The sequence below is a fragment of the Anopheles arabiensis genome, chromosome 2, assembly GCF_016920715.1.
Source record: "Anopheles arabiensis isolate DONGOLA chromosome 2, AaraD3, whole genome shotgun sequence".
NCBI lineage: Eukaryota > Metazoa > Arthropoda > Insecta > Diptera > Culicidae > Anopheles > Anopheles arabiensis.
In genome coordinates, this window is record NC_053517.1 from 40255636 (window position 1) to 40280630 (window position 24995).

Genomic DNA, 24995 nt, shown 5'->3' on the forward strand with positions numbered 1-24995 from the left:
GAGATAAAAAGAGCGTTGGTGCATAGTATTTAAAAGTCAACCAGATCTGTTTAAATGCTATATTTAAGATGCATAAGTTGAATAAGGGTTTTTTCATGCAATTATCTGGGATGGAAGTTGAAGCATGACAAATATGCTGTACACGATGGTACAAAATGACACAATTAAAGGGGGAAATACATAAACAAAAATATAAACTGTAAAGAATAAAATACTAAAAAGTTCTTTCGTTTTTGAATTAATTAAATAAAAGCGGCAAAGCGAGCTCCAAAGAACATTAAAATTTTTAATATTCTGACCTTTACAAGTACAAATATAAATACTAATAGCAATAGCTTTAAAAAAACATTAAATTCAAATTCTAAAGTCATAATTTTAACGTATCTTCCAGAATTATTTGTTCCATTGCTACTTGCTCTCTTTTATACCTCTATCTCTTTCGCTTTTCCCTATCTCTCCCTCGCACACTCTCTTAGCGGCTCCTTTTCTCTCACCTGTTGATTCGCCTTCGCTTTCCCGCAAAAGTTAACCGAAAAAATTAATACTTATCCTATTCCGTCTCATCTAGCCGCCTTCTCTCCACGCTGCCTGGTACATAATGTAAACAGTATCCTATATTGCTCACGTGACACATCCAGCCAAGCGAAATCTTTCCAAACAGCCCCCGTAAACCCAACCCCCTAACAGCTGTTTGCTGACTGGAAGCGGGGGACAGGGTCGCCTTACTATCTTCGCTATCTTGTCGAGGAAATGCTATCTCTCTGTCTTTTACTCTCCCTCTCTCTTTCTCTCTCTCTTTATCTCTCTCTTTCTTCGACGCCATTGCAGAGAGCGTTGTGGAGAGTTTGTTGTGTCAAGGAGCAGGCGTCCATTATCATCCCAGCTCCAGAAAACGTCCTGATAACTCCAAAAACCAATGTTCGCTCTCGCTTTCACTCTCACAGACTAACCGCATCTTTTTGGTGCTACAAACACACAGCCCGGGGGGGACACAACGGGAGCGGGAGAGAAAACGCATGGCACACTCTCAGCAATTTTCCACACAACCGATAGCACGCTTGGTACGGTGCGGCATCGCGGTCCTGACCACCGTGTGGCCACAGTTGTCGTCGGCCTTTCGTATCAACCGGGAGCAAATTTCGGTAAAAACATTTCGTTCTTCACTCACCGTACAACGGCAGACGCAATCACACGCGAATCTTTTCTGTGCACGGTCGTTGCAATAAGTGGTATATCTTTCTCAAAAATAATAAAACACACCCACATGGTATTGTAAGTTGCCTTTAAGAAAAGCAGCAGGAGAATGCACATTTGCCAAATAATATCATAGCAACCAACGGGATCGGCACATAGCAGCCAGCCAAAGTTAGCCTTGCCTGTGCGGCATATCCTACCATTTCGATCCTGCGAAGGACAGCAGTTTGTTGTTGGCTTCTTCGTTATGAAGAACGTGACGCTTTCGGCTTCTTTTGTTGGGCTGCTGTTTTGTGTGTGTACATTCAAAGAAAAAAAAAAGCTCGCCTTTCTTTTCACAATGGAAAATTGACTGTAAAAGTGTATAAATAAATCTGCATGTTCTCAAGTGCCGGGCGTCAGGTTTGTGAGTGTGTATCTGTGTGTATTGTGTTCCGTGTGTTTACGAACTTTCGAATTCGTTCGTGTTTTTTTTTGTGTGTGCTAGCAGCATTTGGTTCGTGTGGTACGAAATAAAATGCCCGCGAAAAAAACACTTTTCCATGTGAGTGATTGCAAATGTTCGATCCGTGTAAACAATGCAATAACAATACACCCACGCCAAGATGGGTTTGGCTTCCCGGGCAAAAGAATGGAAAAGAGTGTGATACAAAAAAATAAAAATAAACAGAGCGCGCGTTAGATTAGTGAAGGCCGTTCGCTGTATGTGAAAATGATGGCCAAAATGTGTGAAGTGTTTTGTAAACAACAAACAACACCGTATCCAGTTTTTTCGGTGATTTAGAAACCGATAGGAGGTGAACTTGCGCCACGGTGCTACTAGAGGGAACAATAAATTACGTGCGCACAACAAACCACAAGCAGTGTAGTTAACTAGCAAGCAATAGGAAGAAACCAGCAGCGAACGATGGAGTGCAAAAAAAAAAAAATTAAAAAAAAGTGTACCACCAGCGAATCTCAGTCGGTGAAATCGAACGTTGTAAGATAACACCCCCGCAATAAAAAGAGTAACACGTGGGGAAAACATCCCTGCAAATCTCTCAACCGCCTCGTCCTCCCATCGCTCACCCCTGCAGTCCCGGTACTGCAAACCAGTGTTTGTACGCTTCGATGTGGAATTTGTGCAACCGTTGGTCGGCAGCCCCGAGCCCTATTTTCGATTCTTTCAGCCTCGTGTCCGCTGTTTTACCCCACACGCTCTTATCATCCTTATCGTCATGATCATCGATTGGGTCATTTCCCGGCAGGTTTGGCTCGGTGTGGTGAAAATTCACGGAAGGCCAGGGCCAAACGGTCAGCCTTTTTTATTTCTTGCTTTGTTTATTTATGAAGCTTGCATGCACTTTGAGATTTATGAGCAAAATGTTAGTGTTGCAGCATCAACAGTTGAAGCATACACTTTGATTTATACGGCCTTGGTCGTTTTGCTGTGATGATGACACTTTAATCAGTATAAAAATAAATTTTTATGGTTTTATTTAATGTTTTTAATAGCGTCATGACTATTTAAATAGATTTTTATTCCATTATTTTTAACGACATTTTCTTCCGTGAAGGAAATTGCATATAAATCCATTGTAAATATGTTGTTGTTCCATATAAATTAAAACATAAAAATAAATATAAATATATTTTTCATATCATATTTTATTTAAATAAAGCAAAGAAGTAAAAATGTAGCTTAATTATCAAACACTAACAAATACATATATTGAATTTTATATTAAACATACTTTTGTTTACATAATGGCGATGTTGTCTCTTATGAGTTTGTCGCTGTTTGGACATTTTATATTTTATCCCTTTTATCTCTTTTATTATTTATTTATTAATTATATTTAAATATAATTCCGAGTCTACCTAACGCTGGTTAAACTATCTTAAAAAATAGGTACAAACACGAATTTCGGAAACTTGCGGACATATTATCATACCATTTATCGTGGTGTACACTCTTCTCGTTTATCCTGTATGTTCGACTGAATAATTATTATAATAATAATTATTATTATCATTCTTATTATTATAAATTATTTGCTGATATTTTTAAAATACTATTTCATAATCGATGCTTAACTTTATCTTACTATATGAAGTCGAAACACATTCTATGAATTTCTTAACATGCCCATTTCACCCAAGCTTCTCATATACATTTTTATCTTGTTCTTCTGCTATTGTGTGTCCTTTCAACACCTCCACCTAACGTGTGCGTGTGTGTTGCATTTTTCTTTTTGCACCCATTCCGTATAGTTGTCTGTCTGTCTCTTCCGTTTGCAACCAATTTGTCGCCTTACACGTATGGGCACATATACACAAACACAGACACACACACACACACGTGCGACGAACAAACATTTATTATTAAAACCCGACCCGACCCGGCCAGCCGCTATCGGAAGACACTCACTCAGGATGTGACAAATTCTATTACCGGTTCAACTTATCAACCGTAATGGATACGGAATGATTTACGGCTTGCACACGGTTTCCAGATTTTGCCCTATTTCCCCCTATACGGTTAGGTTTGCTTCCACTAAGTGATTTAATTTTTGTACAACCCATTCACCGAAGCATTTCGGGACATCACGGCCATGTACGTGATCGGCGAGCGGCTTTACAAACCCCGACAAAGACGACGCACAAAGCTTCCCTTTTGAAGGATTTAATGTTGATGAAAGTGTGCCGAACGGCAATCCCCTACACCTTCGAGCGTTTTTCGATCAAATCGACCACCACTGCTACCTTGCCCAGGGTGTGTTTGCCGTGCCGAGGAGTACATGACAGCATCTATCTTACCGTGAGCAGGGAAAAGCACACGCTCATGTGCATCATTCCGTACGAAAAATAACTTTCTAGAGAACGAAATAAAAACAACTCTATCCCCAATCAAACCGGTAATCCTTTTTTCATCCTCACTCGAAAGTGCTGCCCCGTAAATCTGTTGAAATCAAATAAACACACGCACACATTTTTGCTGCTTGTTTTTTTTTTTACTTCTTCCGGAAGTCCCCCTACAAACCCCTTTGGCAGTTTTTCGGGCTGGCGAGTTGGCTGAATTTCGAAGACAGAATCAAACGGTTTGCCAAACACCGATTAATGATGATGGACACGCGGTGTCTGCTTTACCGCTCACCTGCCATCCCTTCACGACGGTCGACGATACATCATTTAATTCGAAAGGAGAGGCCCGCCCCACCGTACCCTCTCCGGTGACAAGTGGCAAATGCACTCGAACACTCGGATTCACGCACACGTTTCTGCGTCTCGAAATGTCCCCCAAAACATGGGCCGTCCTCGATCGTTAAGCTTCGTGGCGTGTTGTTTCCATCGCAACCGAGAAAATGACATCGCTCTGGCCCTTCCACGACCCCACCCGGCATGGGCCGATGTACACCGAAGGCCACCGATCGGAGCTAAAGCGACTAACAACAAATATTTATCTTCATTTATTAGTTCGCTTTCGCACTCGAATCTTTTTACCGGGGAAAGTGGTGCAACCCTCTCCCTTCAACCAAGGTGTTGGCCCTGGCGAATGGCGACTACGGGTTTCGGAACTGTTGCTATATTTTCTTTGCGCTTCGTTACAAATATTTGCCCCACCGGGTTGCGAAATTGGTTGCGGCTCCGGTATAATTTCTCATTTTCCGACCCGACAGCCAGTGCGCGCTTTATCTGGTTTATCGGAGAGCGTACTTTAACCCGTGACCGTCCACAACTTTAAGCTGCCCCCCCGAGAAATCATTGCGCCAGGTAGCACCGAACGGAGAGGGTGTGGGGGCTTTGGTAGGCGTCGTCTGCTCCGCCGTCCTCGGTCCGATTAGCAGCTGCGTCTAATTATTTCCTTTATTATCATTCCTTTTTCGTATTTGCTCTCCCGAACCAGCGAAGCTCCGAACTCCCGGATGCTCTGTTTTCATTTGTGCAATCAACCAGAAAGCTTTACCACCTCAGCGCCACCACTCCTCTCGAGCGCCACCACGCCTGCCATGTAGCCTTGGTCACATGGGCGCAACATAACGGGTTATGCCTTTCACGTGTGCCACCGTTGAATGTACGGGTGTGTGTTAGCTGTACGCGCTGGCATGCTCCAGTCGGTGGAAGAGTTTGCAAGCCTTGGCATCAAATTCGGCGCAGCGTCTTGCGAAGAAGCAGTTGGCGGGAAGCACGGGTGACAATAAGTGACATAATCGTAATGAAGAAATTTCCCCCACGCGCCCTAGACTTGCCGGTGAAAGGATTAATCTGCCTGACGAACTTCCCCAGCATCGCTTCTCTCTTCTTCTTTGATCGCCCCTCTCCATTCGACAACGGACGGCGCTCGTGTGTGAGGATGATCGAAGAATCGGGGAAAGGGGTTGTACGTGATTTACATAAATATACATAAGCAGCGGTCTGGCCACGGTACGCGTGGCAAGCGGTAGCAGCGCCGTTAATCCTTTTACGCACATAACTGTTACTTTCCCGTAAGTGCAGACGACGGGAGTTTTCGGTGTATTGGGAAGGGGGACGAAATGGGTATTACTACTATGTAGGGTCTGTACGCTTCGGGCAAGGGTTGTGGATAATAAGTGTTATTTAATCGATGCCAAATATGTAAAAGAAAAAGCTAACTACTACGCACCATCCAGAAATGATTTCATAATTCGAACGGTTATTTAGTTTCAGTAGTTTTTGTTTAATAATTAAACATAAAGATAGTTTCGTTTAACGTTTGCATTAAAAAAATATTGTTTTGACTGCCTGTATAAAAAAAACTAAGAGAGAAGGTAATTATTTAAGCTTACTTGCAACAATAAATCCCCAAACCTACAAGCTGCCCTTTGTTAGTCATCCGGAATTTTCGCCAGGGTGGATGAAGACATGCGTGCAAGCACGTTTTTAAGACCTACCTCGATTTTTATCAATCCCTCCTCAGTTTTCACGACAAAATTGTTAGAGTAGAGCTTTTGCAACATGTTGGTCCAGAAGATTTCGATGAGACACCGCTTCGGGATGTTGAACCACAGTTTGCGTACCAAGGTGTCATATCGAAATTCAGCCGAAATTCCACCTAAAATGGTCGTATTGAGTTTTGGCGTCATTGCTTGCTGCTGCAAAGCCGATTTCTGCTTGATGATATGTTTATTCACGTTCCTCAGGTATACTATTTCACTGTTTGGCCAGTTGCATCCCTCCCGGCCAAGCTAACGCAGCAATGTAGCCACATGTCTCTCGGTCTTCATTTTCAGCTTCCTTTGAAACCTCAAGTCACTCAGGGTCGTCGCCCATGCGAAACCGGGCTTTCCTTCGATGCTCTCATTGTTGTCTAATAGTGCCAAGATGTTGTAGATGCCGGAACGGGCTTATGCGCCATCCACAAACTGCCGTACGGTGTCCGGTTTAGACGCTATAGGGTGCCGTTCTTTGATCGCGCACGTTCCTGGACGAAGTTGCTTTTCTTTTTTGGCCATCATGATAAGAGTTCGACTGATAGAGGTGTAACATTTTGTCAACTAATTCATGCGATACTATTATAGAAAGTACAATTAACGTTTTGCTAGTGCGGGTGAAGATAAACCCGTGAAAAAAGACTATTTTTATCCTTTTTAATGCAAACTTTGTAACTTGATCTATTATGAATGTAACACAGACAATTTATTTTGCAGTTTTAAGCTCTATTAGTTGAAGAAAAAAGGTGGAAACAAATGCTCGTGTCTATTTCCAATTAGAAAGGTCCTTCGTAGAAATGCAATTTCCAACTTTGTTCAAATATAGACACACATTTAACTTGACCCTTTTAAGCATATTTCAGTGCTTTTAGGAATCGTTTTTTGCTACAAACTATCTAATTTATTCGACTTGAAAGCCATCACAACTGAATGCCTGTCAATGCTGCGCGGTAAAACAAACGTTTACGAGTTGTTTGTACAAATTTTCAAGGATTTCATAAAAACGCATGTGAAGACAAGTATGATTTCAACCCTGCATTAGTAGAAGCTATGTTAAATTTCCGGTAATTTCTTTTCACTATGACCTAACATCATTCATTTATTGATTAAATTGTGACTTTTTGTCCAATCATGTTGCATTGCTATACATTCTGGAGACTAGAGTTTTAAGATTAATCAAATCAGGTGTGTGGCTGTACTGATTCGAAAATTATATTCACTGGATTGAAATGTAAAACAAAAATAGTTTAGAAAAATGATACACAGAAACGTACTGCCATGAGCACTACAGAATGAGATGAATCTCGAATATTTCGTAAACATGTTTCGTACAATGTAACATTCAAATTTCTGTTATTTCAGGCATATATCTTTAGAATGTTTAGTACCATGGATCTTTTCTTATGTCAATTATGTCCTATCCTTTGAATTATGTCCTATCATTTTGCAATACAGATCATAATTTCCTTTGTTGTACATAACAAGCTACGTACTATTTCTCAATGAATATTTTAGACAGTGGTGTATACTATCTACTTCAAGGTGTTTAGAACTTTCAAGATGTTGGATTCGGAAACAATCTGCGCCGATGACGATAGCCTTTTAGAGCATAGACCGTCTTGAAGGTTTTTAAAGGTGTCTAAAACGTGTTCTAAATAAAATCAAATAACCCACACTACCACGCACAAGTGATGCAATCGCTATCGTACAAAAACAGGCCCAGTTTCAGCATGATTATGCCGATTCAGCACCCAACAAAATGTATATTCCCAGTTGAAATGACACATCAGAAGCCCTTTCCCTACTTAACCACGTTCAATGAACGAGTCTCTCTAGCTTCAGAATTTTCTCTTTTTTTCTTCTTTACCTCGTCCAGCCTTGTGTTGGGCTAGCGTGAACCCAGCGCGTAAAAGGACACAATTTGCATTTTCGTCCCATGTGCCATTTCAATCAGCCCTCCGGATATTTTGAACATGTGCCGACCCGCCGACACTAGCTGTGGCGCTGTGGGTACACATGCAATCATTTTGCAAAGTTTGTCCGCACTCAATTTAAATGACATAAGCTCACAACTTCGGCGATACTTTGCACATTGTGGCGGTTGTGTTTTCCACCGTCTCCATTCAAATATTCATTACCCAGGGCACTCGCCCAGGGCAACAGGCAACTGCTAATGAAGGAATATTGTTAAGAAAACAACCGGGTGTTGCTTGGTGCTGGTAAACGCGTCGAACTCGAGGCTAACCATTCCTAACCAAAAGAGGCTCGCTCAAGATCTTGGGCGTACCGAGCCGATAAAATCCCTCTGTTGAATAGCAAGCACCAAACGAAACCATAACACGCTTAGGGGCAAGATATGTATACGCAGCAGATCAGCCAAACGAATTGAATACATAAAGTCAACACGCACTTTAACTTTTCACTCACTGCCCGGGGTTGGTACTGTGGGATAAGCGGAAGCCGCTTGCTGGTTTCGTTGGTTTTACACAATTAATTTATCCTTTCACCCGGGCCGCCTTTTGCCCATGCCTATGTCACCACAACTAAGCGAAAGAGCGTGAAAACCATATTATAATATTCAATCACCCCGTTTCTAACTATGGAGCTGGCGTCACTTTGATGCTGGCTAATTTCTTCACATCCTCGTGGGGCACAGTCTGTTCGACCCGGTCCCAAAAAACGGATTTGTGCGAGACGGAACGGGAGAAAGGCTACATCATTAACCGATACACCCGCCACCAGCCGAACGATCGGAAGCGGTACGAGTGTTAAGGCGAACAGCCGGAGCTAACCTGCTTAACGCTTTGCCTCCTCACCCGAGGTTAGCGTCGCACACGCACGCATGGCGAGGCGTACGAGGAAACGAAATCTGATACCAGCCGGTGGCGACCAATCGCAATCATCACGCTCCATATGCTGTTCTCCCGCAAATACGAAACAAGCGGGAAGCCACCAGCAACGCAGGCGACGACGAAGACCATTGATTGATGAGGGTTGTAATTTATGGTGCTCATGGGCACCCCGAAACTGCTCAGCAAGTACAATTATATTTATTTACATTTTGCGCTCCGTGGTTCCTTAAGTCCCTAGTGCGGGAAAGCTGAAGTTCTTGAGCAAAACTTTTCAACGTGGGTGAACCGGTACTTGGGCGGAATGATGCAACGGGTAATAGTTTGCTGCAGAAAGTTTTTTTTCGCAGAAAAAACTTTACAAGTGCCTTTTTGAAGCACTCGCTCCTTAGCATACTTTGTGCAGGGTTTATGGTTTTTGCGTTTTACCTGTTTCGTATGTTTTTGCAAGTTTAATTTTTGACTGCGTTGAATGATGGCGAAGCTAAACTAAGCATACTTATGTGTATCTTTTTCTGTTGTGAGATAAAACTATGGAATGCATTAAATGAAAATGTTTTATAGTAAGAGGTATTATTTTCTATTACTTATTTGCCATACATTTTAGCCTGTGCAAACCTGCTTTTTCCACTAATGGGTTTGGCATTTGGGCTTATTGAAAACAGGATAGTTACTCCTATATATCCTACGTAGACTTGAATCAATGACGGGCGAGTTGAGTCGCATCTAGGTATGGCTTTCTTACAAGAAGTAGATCTGCGAATTTTTATCATTCGGATAAGATATTTGATGGCTATCTTTAAGGCCAGCAATTCTATGGAACCTGTACAACTTACGTCAGAATGCAGAATTTGATTTCTTATAAGATTGCTCTTCCTGAAGTAATTCTCGAGAACCTTTTGAATTACTATTTCCGAGAAGGTTTCATACGAACGACATACTCACCGCCAGTTCCGGTTTGCGGTTTAAGCGTCATGCATTCAAACATCTCCCCTTCACGATCAGTTGCTTGCCAATCCGAGCATATAGATTCTGGACAAAGATGGCACACAAGCATACTATTCTCAGTCATATTCGGTTGAGTAACGCTCAGGCTTTTGCATTGTTGGGGTACAATGTGCAATCGGTATTTGTGAAGTATTTGTACTATTTGTTTCACAAGACATTAAATCTTTGCAATGCACCGTATGTGAAAATCTGCATCTGTTTATTCGTATGATATCATCAGCATCTTTGCTGGAATAAGAGATAGTGTTATTCACTCCAGCGTCCACCAATTGCACCGTCTGGATTAACAAAACTCATACCTCTTATTTTAATTCCCGAACAAAGTGTTGCTTCAAAGGTATCATTTGAGGAACATCGCGATATAGTTCAAGAAATCGGCAGCGTTCTAACAATATAAATATTACAGCGTTAGAGTATATATACAGCGGTGAATCCAATCGATTGTGTCATTTGCTATATGCGTACAATCATTTGTCGGTTGAACAACCATAAATACTACAAATATGAATATTTATCTACTTTTGTAGCTAATTTAGATAGGATTGCGTTTCATTTATTTATTGCTGATCCCAACTTTTATAGTCAGACTATAGCAGAGGTTGAAATTAATTAGCCTGGGACATTTGTTACTCTCAGAAGTATAGTCCCTTGCCATTGTCCTTCTGGGGTTTATAATGATAAAACTAATGAATGTTTATTAATCTTATAGTAACAGAAAGATGCAGAAATAAATTAATTCCATATAATTGCTCATTTGCATGGTATCTCTGATTTGGAATCTTGTAGTTTATTTTACATGGAATCTGTTCTGCTCTTCAGTTGGCACTAATAATGATACTAGTAATAAATAGCGAAATTGGAAACAGTGTTCAATAAATTCAAGTAAACCAAATACATTTTACATCAATCACATTTGAATTAGATAAATGGAAAAGTATAAGTTTTATAGTTTGGTAGTAGTTTATAGCGTTAAAAACACGAATTTTCCTTGCAAAACCCTAATGAAAAATGGAATTTCCGGCCACAACGTAATAGCACGGCATATTTTAACTAGAATGGAGTGGAACTAGAAAGGCCAAAAACCAAGTAATATGAGGATGTATAAATTTAACATAATATTTTATTTTGAATCAAGAACTTAATCACTTTTAATTAAAAATATTTCCCTGCCTCACAGCTACTATTGATATTTCTACTAATGTTACGTTCATTCAAGTAGGGTTGTCATATTTAGGTTCCTTATTCAATATTTATTTCAATCATATTATACTAGAATCTAGTCTCGTGGTACAGTCGTTAACTCGTACGACTTAACAACATGCCCGTAATGGGTTCAAGCCCCAAGTGGACCGTCCCGCTATACGTAGGACTGACTATCCTGCTATGGGGGTAATCCATAAGTCACTGAAAGCCAACCTGGTAGATTGGTTTTGCTTTTATAGAAGTCAGACTGGTATGGCTGTAATGTTTTGTTTAATTACAGATATAATCCAGAAATACCCATCATCATCATTGAGTTGGTATACAAATAAGGACTTTTTTTCATCCATTTCTGCAATGGGAAACGACATCAGTTGATTGGCATTTGATTTTTCGTTCATTTGACTTTTTTCCTATAAAAATTGTATTCGTCACAACATTTATTACTGTCATTACACATTATCATACATACTATGGTTGTGTGCAGTGGCGAAACCAATCAAAGCTATTTTCACGCCATGCACTATTCTAACATGCTTTTGGTCATTTTGCTATCTATCTCATTTAACAGTCATCAATCATCATCATGAGCCCCATGTCAGACAATGACCAATAAGATTGACATGCATGATAATCGCTTGTGAAGCTATCTGACCTGATCTGATCTGGTCTGGTCATTGCCCGTACAGATTGATTTTTATTCCGGTCAGTAACAACTTATAAAGGCGTAAAATGATAATGTTTCATGTATAAAAGAGTATAACAATGTTATTTAAAAAATAATTCTATACAAAACTTCAATCACAAAAAATCAGATTTAAATAATTTATAAACTCCAATGATAGTTAGCGTCTGTGTTAGCGCAAAACATTGTCTTATTGAACAATGTTTACACCAGCAATTGGAACAAATGCTCTAGCACGCAAAACGCAAAAAATTCACGCCGCTTTATTATATGAGCCGCTTAACAACGTTGCGTTTCTATTCCTTTTGTAGGCCCGCAGCATCATTGTCAACAGTGTGTTTCACAGCACCAGCAGCGAGTGTTTGTGCTTTTTGTTTTCCTTTGTACGTTAAACCAACAGCCAACAAACATGGCAGCGCATGCCAGCAGTGAAATTAACAATCGCAACACAAGGTCACGCAGTGAAATGCGCCACCGGCACAGCTAAGCCATTATTTGCAAGAACAGTGAAAATGCAGCAAACAAAAAAGTGAAACAGCAGCGCCTCGTTGTATCGCTACAAACAATGTGAGAACGGCTGTGATTCAATCAAATGTGGTGTCGGACAACGGACCACGAGAGACCAAAGAATCATCTGTTTCACCACGGATTAAAACGAACCCTGCGGTGGGAAATGTGTGCCGGGAAAAAAATGTGAAACGATCGGGCAAAATAAATAACGAAAGGCGATTTTTCTATCACACCTTGGGCATCAGTGGTAACCAGTGGTGGTGAGAGGTTCTCATTGTCGGTATTTTTTTTTTGTTTTTCATCGCTATCAAATAATCCCTAAATCGTTTCGAGAATAAATCATCCCGTATCCCGTCGGTTGCGATGACGAACGAGTCTAAAATTACGCCAACCGAGCTACCGGGGCTGCATCATCAGCTGCCGATGCTGATGCCCGACGGGACGTTGGGCAACAGCTCTTGGACGGATCTGCTGAACTATACCTTCGAAAATGAGGCGCTGTACCACGTCAACACGTCAACCATCGAGCGAATCGTCTCGCTGATGGTGCCAGTATTCTTTGGCTTCATCGGACTCGCCGGCCTGCTCGGCAATGGGTTGGTTGTGTTGGGTAAGTGAAAAGTAAAATGTGAAACAGTATTATAAGTAGTTACATACCTCTTTTCAAAATAAATATGCATTTGCTCAACAAACATAAGAGTTTTGAAACAATCTAAAGCAGCTTGTATAAAGTGCATATTTAATATTTCACACTTAATAAATTCAACCGTAGTGGGAAAAATTTCTCCATGTCGAGTCCAAGCTAAAGCAGGACAACATTGTAGCTCGATCGTATGTTAATCATGAATTAAGTATAAGCCATAAAAAGAATTCGTCGTATTTTAATTACCATACGAGTCCGTTTGTACACAACGGTACGCAACATTGTGCCTTTTTCAACTGGTTGAGATTGTCCCTTTTTGTGTGGAAATGGGCTACAAAGCATTGCTCACCTGACTGTTTGATACGTAGAAAGAGGGCTTGTATTTGAATTACCTCAGTAAATATGATTGTATTCATTGTGGATGCTTGGAAATACTGCACCACTGCTGGAACCGTTCATCTGCACGTGGCAGGGATGAGTTTTCATAATAAAATTATGGCTTATGAATGTGCATGATTGTTATGCAAAACGCTTTCAATATAATCAGTAGTATTAAATGTGTTTTCAGTATTTTAAAAATGGATAATGTTTTTATATAAACATGCAGTGGCGGATTTTACTAAAAGCGGACTGAGCTTGTGGACAAAATATTTGTGGACAAAATATTAACGTAATTTAATCTTCTGCCATTCCATCCACCATCTAACTGTAGGCTTTTGTCAAAACATTTTCCTGTGCTAAAATACAACACAATCAAGCCCGAGGACGTTTCATTTGCTCATTCATCCCTTGTAAAACGAAAACCGTTTCCATTTTTCCTACATGCTGTGATTGACACTCAGCAAGGCCATAACAGAAGCAGAGCAAAAAAACTAAACGAATATCATATCAATCTGCTTTGATGGTTAATGGGCGCTGTATGCTATCGACAAGCTTATCACAATACGCCCCCAACATGTTTTGCTTCGAAATGGTAATTTCGTCTGCCATCAGAAACACTCCTCGCAAGGCACAAACATTTCTAAGAAAAACCTGGTGAAAATTGTACAGCAACACTCCCGCGCAGCATTGTGCCCGTATGTGTGTGGGTGCATGCCTACCCCGTAGGCTCCGCTGTTCCGATAATGAAATTCAATATCTTGGCTCAAAAATGGCCCCTTAAACTGGAATGGGTTGCAAAACAAAAACAAACAAAAAAACACAAAAATACAAAAACAAATCAAAAGTGCACCAACTACTCCACGAAGCTTTACCGAGGGGCGGGCGAACCGTGAACCCAATCCAAAGTTCCATGGGCGTATCAATGCCGCGAGTGCTTTCCGACGGGATCTGAAACCGAGCTGAAATCCGACACCATGCACTAAAAATCAATCTCACTGATGTTACCGTTGCACAAACAGTGCTGCCCTCAGTTTGCGGGTGGGGAGGATCGGCCGGCCGGGGGACGATAGAACCGAACTATAAAGTCGACCCTTCAAGCAGAATAAAATTCATGACCATTCTTCAACAAACTCCACTCCACAGGCTGGCGGTTGATGGACTTGTTGATTTTTTGCGATAGACGCATGGCAGCAAGCACACCCATTTGGTGAAGAACATAAATCTTTTACACCGTGAGATGGCACATGCTAAAGGATCGGTGGGTTTGAATTGCTGCTGAAGAGAGTGTACTGAATGGTTGGAGCTGTAGGAGTGTATCAGATATCATCATATGTGTTAATTTAAGTAGACTTGTTTGAAATAGACTTGTTTTGAAGAAATTTTTCAACATTTAAAATCATGAAAACAGGAATGAAATAATTTAAACCTACCTGAAATAATTTTGCTGTACGACATTTTAAATGTCATAACCAAACATATTCTTTACTACGTTTCGTGTATATGAAAAGCTCTGAATTTAAAAGTCTAAAAGCATATTGAATCAATCCTGTTCCAATCTTCCAGAATGTGCATTTTGTATTCTATAAGGATGCTCGTTTTTTCCACAAAAGTGCTTAGATAAACTCGGCAGAAAGCAAACAGCATCGTCATCATCGATGAATGTGTTGTTAAGCTCGCCCGGTGTAGCTTACTTCACTTCGGGCAAAGAAAACGATAGCTGCAAACCAAACAACACATCATGCAACCCTATCAATCTTCAACTCCCGCCCAACGGGTGTGAAGTTTGTTTTTACAGTTTCATTTTCTTTGCATACTTTCCGACACGGCACGTACGATTTCTGCCGCCCCATTAGAGTGTGCCCGTACCGGCAAGGGATCGTGGAGCGTTATGATAAGGGTAATTAATCTTGTTCGGCTGCGAAGATACTTAGTTGATTTAACCCTCAGCACGAAACGCCCTCGCGCCACACCATCATTACGACTAACCTGCTCCATTACAGGCGCGAATATTACCGCTTCCCTGTAGGGTTTGGGTAGCCGTACGTGAGCGTATGAATGATGACCGGCACGAGAAGTATCTTTTACACCGTACGGTCGTTCGCTCCCTGCCATCCGTTCCACCATTGAAGTCCATTGACGCACGGGCTAAGTGATGAATGAAGCGGGCTTCCAGTACTATCCGCGGTGGCTGAAATTCCCATGAACAGGCCATGGAGTGCTACTAGTACCCTTCCACTTGCTAGGCCACAGAAAAGGAACGGATTTGCCCCACCGCAGCTTGGGGGATTATCGCTCGGCTAACTCAAAACCGAAGGTCAATCCTCAGGGGGGGAGAAGAATACGGCGAAATGAAAGTACGGCTGTACGGAAATCCTAACTAGCAACGTGTTTGCTTCGGAAACCCTCAAGAAGCTAGCAGGAGTAAAGTTATGTTAGTCTCACAGGAAAATACTTTACCTCATTGCTACTTTAATGCTCTCCGTTCAATCGCTCCCCAGTGCTTAGCAAAAGGGAACTTTGTGGAATATTCTATCCGCTTCTGTTGCTACTGCAACATCTACACGCAGCAGCTCTATGTCCCCATCCCGCAGGCAAAACGTCGATTCATTGCACTGAACCCTTTTCAACTTTGCTGTTCAGGAATTTTCATCGCACAACCACCTCCGGAGGAGTCCTTTTGCCTTTGCGCACTATCATTATGTCGAATTCCAGCAACAGCAGCTCAGTATTTGCAAGTGGTGACAACATCAAACAGCCATGCTTCCATTGCACGAAACTCGCATCACACACACGCTTGATGACCTTCTGCAAGGGGGAAAAAAGTGGGAAACTTGAGAAAGTGTTACCATTCCGCATGAGAGACTGGGCGTCTCCATTGACACAGCGGCGTTTTTGAAGTGTGGAAAAGATCCTGTTTTTGAGCTAGGGGGAAAAAATGAACTATCACGATTTCACTTTACGACCATGTGCATTGTATAACTTTGTATGAGAACTTTTTCCATTTTGCAATAATGACCTGCCATTGTTTGTTCCACCACGTTATACATTTGATCTAGTTTATATAAGATTATGGCGTTTGTAGTTGTGAATTCTCGTGAAATGAAGTTTGTAGTTTTCTCATAGCTTTGCTTTCTACATTACTATTGCATCATTTAATAAATAATTTATCTTCCTGTCCTCCTATTCCCTGCAAAAGACATGCAAAGAGCATTAATTCCAAGCCAAATTACCTAGTCTAACAAGATTCGTCGTTTGTCATCTTTGCGAGTCGATTAGCTATTGATGAATCTCTTCTTTTGACACCAGCATCCGGTGAGACATTTCATCTTCACTATCACTAGCTTCGTGGCACCTTCAACAAATGCATGGCTGGGGTTTCTTGCTGTCCCTTTGCATACTGATGCGACTCGCCTCGACTTGCTTCTGTTTGAATTTCCTCTTAGGTAGGGCAACGCAGAGCGAAATATTCACTCTTATTGAGACACACCCACCCAGACGGAGAAGCTAATCTGCATTTAGCTTGCCCGACTTTATTACATTGACACAGGATAAAACTTTTGCACGGATGGGCGACAGTCAGTGCCACCATTACCACGAAGGTCCATGCAAATTGAAAGCCACGCGCCGTCCACGGTTGCGGGAAGGAAACGGCCATTACAGCCAGGCGGCGAAACGTAATAATATACGCTACCTGTAAAGTCCCTCGGCGAATGTTTTGGAAAATGAACACCCCGAAAAATAATATTGATGTGCACAGTTGAGCACGCAGGGAGTGAGATACGGCTTTTTTCAATTTGTCCCAATGTCACCGCGGGGAAAATAATAATAAAAGTATGATTGATCGGCACACTCAAAAGCACAAGAGTGGGGACATGATTCGCAACATGGTTTACACACTTTGCTGGAGCATCTAGCCTGCATGGAGTTTGCATGTAAATGTAAACCGTAGGATTAATAGAGAGATATAGCGAGAGTACTATCTTTATTCAAAATGATGTATTGAGCCATTTTAATGAAGCTATTCAATATTTTCGTAAAAATAAATTTAGTTTTAGCTTGAAGAAAGAGGATTTTAAAGATGAAACATGAAGTAATATTATTTTAAAGTTTTATTTATTTACTTATGTATTAAAGCTTCAATTTCAAATTTACATTTGGTTTGAAAGTTATGTCTCTAACTTTGGCCTGTCTTACCCTGAGACCGACATATTTATTCTACGAAACAGGGATGATCCAGCAATCAGGCGAATGGATGGGAAGACTCTTACCAAGCTAAATGGATGAGTATCGATTCGCCAACCGTATCCACAGTGTCACACTGGCTTGCCGTGGGTTCATATAATAAATCACGAGAAAACCAGACCAAATAGACTAAGCAGCTTTCGAAAGACGAAGGTTGTAGAGCCAAAAACAAAAAAGAATAAAAGAAACAGTGGTATTCTTCAGAGTTAAAAGCTAATATACTGAACCGCATGCATTCAAGCGTTTATGTTCATCTTTTTGTGCAAATATTACCTTAGAGAATTATGTTAGCTCGTAATCATATCGTCAGCCCTTACCGCTAGAATGAGTCTGCCAGAGGGCAGAGGATATAGCTAAAAGATTAAAATAATTTCGTGTAATGTCTAAAGCAGAATATGATGTTTCAAGTCGAACAAATTTATGGGTCAGTCGGTTTTTGGTTAGATATTGCGAGCTCTTCGTTGTTTATTCGTTTCTTTAAAAGCTAGGAAAAAGCCAAAATTTAGGCGAAAGCAGATTTGTCTAGTGCGAAATTCAGTTGGCATCATATCGTCTATAAACCTTAAAAACAATTCCTACGACCTGTGGATTTCTATGGATTTCTACGACTGTCGAATAGCAAAAAAATAACCTACGAAATGTGGGAGAAGCGTTGTTAATTGAAATATCTTCTGCCAAATGAGCTGCTTCCTACCATTTTCTCACGCTTTACTTTCACACTCTGCTCACCCCTTTTTCCAGTGGTTGCCGCGAACCAGAGCATGCGATCGACCACCAACTTGCTGATCATCAACCTGGCAGCGGCTGACTTGCTGTTCGTCGTGTTTTGCGTGCCTTTCACTGCCGTCGACTACGTGTTGCCCGAGTGGCCCTTCGGAGAGTATTGGTGCAAGTTTGTACGTGACGTCGAATGCAAAAAAAAAACTCCCCAGCCCACTCATGGGCTCGTGGCAAACTTCCAAACAGCTCCGTAGGGAAGCGGCAAGTCGCTTGCTAATGCCCCCATTTCTGCTCTCCTTTTTCGTTTCGACAGGTCCAGTACATGATCGTCGTCACGGCACATGCCAGCGCGTACACACTCGTCCTGATGTCGCTGGATCGGTTCCTGGCAGTGGTACATCCCATCACCAGCATGTCCATTCGTACCGAGCGAAATGCTTCACTGTAAGTGGATTCCTTAGCTGCTCGCTGGCACGTGGTTAATTTTCTTCGCACGAAAAGACGCAAACTCTCGCTGCATGCGATGTCTTTTTTGTTGTTGTTGTACGGCCCTTCTGGCTCGTGCGATGGCTGGCTCGATTGATTTGCCCTGTCCACTTGAGGATGACAAATAGCCTCTTAGCTTGTATGTTACAACTAGGCAAAATGAGGAATCGCTCATCATCGCTTTTAGTGAGGGGGGCGAAACACGGTCCCCACGCTAAAACCCTCTACCGATCCGGTGTGATGACAATCCGTTTTGATTCGACTCATTTTATCGCTCGATGCTTAACTGAATCGATTTTGCTCTCTCCCTCTAACGCTCTGTCTACTTTTGCTTCCTTTTTTTTATTTCGCAGTGCTATTTGCTTGACGTGGTTTGTCATCCTAACGACGGCCATACCGGTGGCCATCTCGCACGGAGTGCTGTTCTATCCACGCCAGGGTGGCTATTATACGGCATGCCTTTTTCTTCACAATGAAGGCTACAGCTTAGTTGCCTTTCATGTAAGTAGATTCACACACACACATTGATGTTCTTTTTGCACCCATTTTATCATCACTAGCACAACATATTTAATTACCTACTACCTAGGATGTTGTAGGCACCCTAATTGATTCCTTTCTGTCAGTTGTTTGGCGTTGATTACCAATTACCATCTCGAAAGCTGGTGCGTTGGTAAGCGTTTACGTTAGTGATTTATCTCATCATTTGTAATTGAACTATCAAGATCTGAAACACATGATTAAATGGTTAAAGGTTTATTAAATGATCTGAAACCTGGATTTTTCTGCTTCATATTTTACGAAGTACAATAACAGACTCATTTTATAATCTGGAACGTGCGATGATGCAGTGAGCAGTGCCTTTCTTATAAATAAACAAACAAGCATACTATCCAGTTTCACGTGAAACACATAAATAGAAAATTACGCTTCCCATTTCTTGCTACCGCTCAATTTTGCATTGTTTTTTTCACACTCACCGGCCCCACACCGTTACGGCAAAGGTGAACAACACAAACTCCAGACGAGCTTCCGTTGTGTTCGCTCGCCAGGCGTAACAGTTTAATGGACACACAGTATCACAGCAATAATGCGCCTCCGCACCTTGCAAACCGTGGCAAACATTATTCCCGCTTAGGTCAAGCGAAATCAGAACGGGAACGGAAGTAAAAGAAATCGGCAAAATATTCATAAAACCTTAGACCACCCTGGGGCTACTGCAAGTAACCATTGCTCCATCGTGAGAGTGGCAAAGACAGAATAAAACAGACACAGACGAAATAAAAACCGATAGAAATTCCGGACACAACATTGCGAATGCGCTCCATTACACGCGAAGCCCATTCAGTAGTACGCAGCGGACCCAGGCGCCCGATGATGGGCGAAAGCTCGTGCTCGAATCGCCTCTCTGGGATGTTGCAGCAACGGGCGGCTCCACGACCATCGATATAGGTACGCGGAATAGGTACGCCTCGGAGAAAATGAGAAAATAAACAATCCTCCGGCTCGTTGTTGGCGGCCAGTACAGGCTCCCATTGGTCGTCTATCTTTGGAAGTGCCAGAGGGTGTTCATGGAATGCATCCAGTGCGTCCCTACCGCCGCCACTTCTTTCGCCGTTCTGCCGCACTCACGTTGCAAAACAAACATTGCATGTAAACAAATACATACGAAGCAAATATAGTACATCGTGTCGGTCCCCTTGGTTGGCGTTATGGCGAGCGTTCGTTGTAAAGTACTTCTTCTCTCAACAGCAGCGAGCTAAACCTGTTTGGTGCGCTTTACACGGAGCAAGCATCGACACACTAGCTGGGACCACACTCATTTAGAGCGGTTGAGAGACAGGGAATATATGAGCAAAAAATGGAACCTCAAAAACATGAACCCATCTCCGAAGCTTTTCCCAGTTTGTGCGGTTGAACCTCGAAACGGACATTAAGCTGTGGGGCATGCTTAGTTACATCGCGTAACATGCTGGGGAAATGCGGAGCGAAACCAAAGCCGGTTAGTGGTTTCATGCTTCAGTTCGCTACATGCCGATTCTAATACTGCCGTCGCCGGAGCGCGTGTACGCTGTCTTCTCGATGGAACGAACCATCTTTTCAAGCTCGAGCTATTTTTATCTTACTCCGACGGTAGAAAGCCATGTTTGCGGCGAGAGTGAATGAAGGTTTAAACATGTACGTTCATGATCGATTATATGCAAGCCATTAAATTGTAAAACGATTTAACATGTTCTAAAACGTATTGCATAAGGCGAAAGCTAGGTATTGAGCAGCCATGATCATAGTTGTGTATGGCAAGCTGTAAAAACTCTTGTTAAAAACTTTTCCCACACGGCTGCCTGCACGTTGGCACGGATGTTTGATTAAATTAATGTAATAGTGATCAATATTCTACATCTTGTTGATTAGGATTTTATACAAAGTGAAAAAAAAACCCAACATTCTGCTCTGTTGCATAAAGATTAGCAAAGCAAAGTGTTTTTACTCAGAGGCCACGTGTAATTGGATATGAAGCAAATTTGTTCCTTAATATCAATTGAATGGAGAGGATAAAAAAAAGTTTCAAACATCAAGTAATGCTAAATAAATAGAATGTAGACAGCATCAAAACCTACGCCCGAAAGTTCTCTATGGCTGTGCAGATATGAAAAGCTTCATTTAGAAGAAAACAGAATGCTGCCCTAGTGCGTGGGTTGCGAAGGTTTTCAAACATGTCCGCCGTGCAAAGGAATCGTATTACTTCATCATTCGACACACTCCCCGGGGTTTGTTTTCTTTGATCTGCGAACAGCATGAGCTATTGCAAATTCAAAACACTCTGCCATCGAGCACGGATATCCGTTACACTGTTTGATCGTCAAATGGGTGTGTGTGTGTGTGTTTTTTTTCTCTACTCCACTCTACAAAACACACGAACTGGAATACATCGGCAGAAGAACTGATCCTGCACGTGTCCCACTTAGATGCATCCGATTCATGTTTCTGGCATTTTCAATTCATAGCCGTCTTTCATAGTTGTTTGAGGTATCAAGATCGATACAACTCTTTTGTGTCGCTGTACACTGTACTGCTTATTGAAGACAAATTTCCCCATACTTGTATTGAACGAGTAGTTACAAAATAACGTTCCAACAGCAAGCGGAACTTTATCAGAGTACATCCTCCATTCCTGGAACGCTTCGAAGCGCTCAGCACCACTCACACTTTTGTGATCGCAGTTTCATTATGCACGAGTATGCCAGCAAGTCGATGATTAATTTCTGGCAGTAAGAGCAAAGCCGCCGGCCCGTTCGGCCCACGGCTGCTCATTAAATTCCGCGCGAATCGCAAATCGATGATGCTCATCGTGGGCTTCCTTCACTCAAACCCTATTAAATGAAATTGGTTCGAATGGCTCGAACCTTGGAGCCGGGCTTCCGAGCCGATTGCCATAGCTACGGGTCTAATAAGACCGCACCAAAACGGGCACGCTTTGAATGGTCACACAGAACGGTCCCAAAAACCGTACCTCATCCGTTCCAGAGCAGCACAGCACACTCGGTGCGCGAAGATACAAGCATCGTTAACACACTTCGTTGCATTTCCGATTGATTGGGTTCTTTCTCGATTTTATAGTTCCTTCATACCATACGCCCCTCGCCCACCGCGACAACCCTCAAACCTTGCTCGTCCCGCCATTCCGGGTTTATGGTGGTTGGTCAGGTACGTTCGGATAAATTTAATCTAATGCAAGAGTGTTTCGCCAATCGCACAAATTGTTTGATGAGCATACACTTTTGCGGCCCTTGCCGTGCGCAAAACAGACCATCACGCAGGCAAATTTCCAAATCAATTTGCACATCTTCCAGCAAACCCATATTTTTATATTTCGAATTATGCAAAGAATACGAAGATAGACTGTGGCGTATAATTCCCGGGAAAAAGCTATTTGCGTCAACCATTCGACTGTAATCACTGAAACGGGTTTCGGGCTTCAGCATCGCACTCGAGCAATGGCACCATGGACAGCGGCAGCAGCAGTAGCAGCAGCAACGGAGGCAACAACAGAACCAAATAGAAAAACATTCAAAAACCTCATAAAATTACATCACACAGCACATTATGGCAATTGGTGCGTGAAATTTTGTGCCAATAAAACTTCCATAAACTGGCGTAGCAGGAGCACTCCCGCAGAAGGGCTTCCGAAGGACAAACCCCTGCCCGTGTTGGTTGCGAGTAAAAACCACTCACTTGTGGATTCCTCACTCATCCTTCCCAGCAGGCTGGCCCATACCGCACGTCTCACGGTTGCACTCTCGGTTGCGCTAGTCGGAGGGATGCCGGATGCCAACAGCAAACAGGCTACAAACTAAAGAGTAGCGAGAATACAATTCCGTACAAAACAGGCCCACACACTTCTTAGGAATTTGATGAAGAATATTTTTACATAATCAAAAGCAATGATGCATAGCGTCGAGAATGTGGGACCAGCTATTAGAGCTGTTTCTGGTGAGGAATGGGAATAGGAAAGGCTTGGTGGTAATTTTCAACAGTCTTACGTCGAAAAAGTTGGGGTTGCGTGATCGAGAAGGAAAAAATAACTCTTAATGGAAGCTGTGCTTAAGATTTACGAACAGAAATTTAGCAGAGGGGATGAATATTTTTCACTGTAAAAAGCAATCTCCTTCTTCTGCTTTGGCGCAACAACCGTTGTCGGTCAAGGCCTGCCTGTACCACTAGTGAGTCAAGGCCTGCTTGTACTACTGCTGAGCTTTGGGCTTTCAGTGACTTGCTAATGATTACACTTAACAGGATAGTCAGTCCTAAGTATGGGGGCACAGCCCATTCGATTCGGGGCTTGTAACCCATGACGGGCATGAGGTTTATTCGTATGCGTTGACGACTGTACTACCAGAGATTTCTGGTGGTACTGCATGGTGGTGCATTAAAAAGCAGTACGTATTTTGAACTCTTCAAACATCACATGCTTTAGCATCATCATATTACATAGAGCATGTTTTTTCCTAACATGCACAATGGCCATTCCTAACAATGCACAATGGGCATTTGCCGGGATGAAATTCAAAAATCAACTTTGCAATTCTAAAAGATAGATTTCAATACTTAGAGTTACAGGGTTTCCCACGATTTATTGGTCAGTTCCCATGATTTTTTGGTGCGTTCCCACGATTTTTTGGTCGTATCCCATAGATTTTTGGTTCGTTCCCATAATTTATTGGTATTTTCCGATTGGATATCAATACAATTGCACCAACAAATTCTGGGAAACGACCAAAAAACCGTGGGAACGCACCAAACAAACATGGGAACCCACCAAAAATTGATGGGAACCAACCAATAAATCGTGGGAAACCCTGTAAACTAAGAAAAATACCAAATATGAGCTCTTTATCTATTCTGGTTCTCTAGAATAGACCTCTAAAAGTCGAAACTTGTTAAAAAAACGCAGAAAAATCTTCGCTTTTTTGGAAAACTTTAAACCTTTGTAACTTTTACAAATTTGAACCGATTTTGATAAGTTTAGGCATTTTAAAAAGCATATTTAGTCAGCTTTGTAAATACATAAAATATTTTGAGTTAAATTTATTTTATGCTAAAATATACGATAATAACTGAAGAAACCTGAGAATTTTCATCCCTATAATTTTGGACTTGAATCCATTATGAAAGAGGCGTAGAGTGGCGTTGTCTCTTATATGTTACATAATAGTGTAATATATATACTATCAATCTGTAAAGAAATATTCTGCGAAAGATTGCGAACGCGAATTTTATTGAAGAATTTTCACATAAACTTTTTCTAAAAACAGACACATGCGTAACTAGGCGGCTCCATAGGTGCCTAGTGTAACGTATTTCGTGTATTCTACAAAAATATATTCTACGAGTTTTTGATCATCTTTTATTTCCATTATGAAACTATGTATCTTAGTTTTAGTTCATGTGCTTATTTAATATGAAAATTTCTAATCTAACCTAACTTTGTTATTAAATATAATGAAGCAAACTATAACCAAATACCATTTCTATTTTTCTTCCTTTTTACATTCAATTATATATCTCGCGGAAAGAGTCTATTATATGCCTGAACAAAACTACAACTCGCTGAACGTGTTTATTGAATCCTCGAAAACCCTGTAATG

The 24995-nt window shown here is 41.7% G+C and overlaps 1 protein-coding gene across 4 annotated transcripts in view; it reads left to right on the forward strand.

Moving 5' to 3' along the window:
• The first annotated feature begins 956 nt into the window (after positions 1-956).
• LOC120896129 (allatostatin-A receptor) overlaps positions 957-24995 on the forward strand; it is a 47227-nt gene continuing 23188 nt past the window's right edge. Inside the window, exons 1-5 of one of the 4 annotated variants that reach the window (XM_040300023.1) lie at positions 957-1272; positions 12179-12987; positions 18385-18539; positions 18677-18807; positions 19203-19350. In XM_040300023.1, the coding sequence (XP_040155957.1) occupies positions 12741-12987; positions 18385-18539; positions 18677-18807; positions 19203-19350 (681 nt within the window). In that variant the 5' untranslated portion in view covers positions 957-1272; positions 12179-12740. The remainder of the gene's footprint in view (positions 1273-12178; positions 12988-18384; positions 18540-18676; positions 18808-19202; positions 19351-24995) is intronic. The other 3 variants (XM_040300022.1, XM_040300024.1, XM_040300025.1) reach the window with 3 other exon arrangements.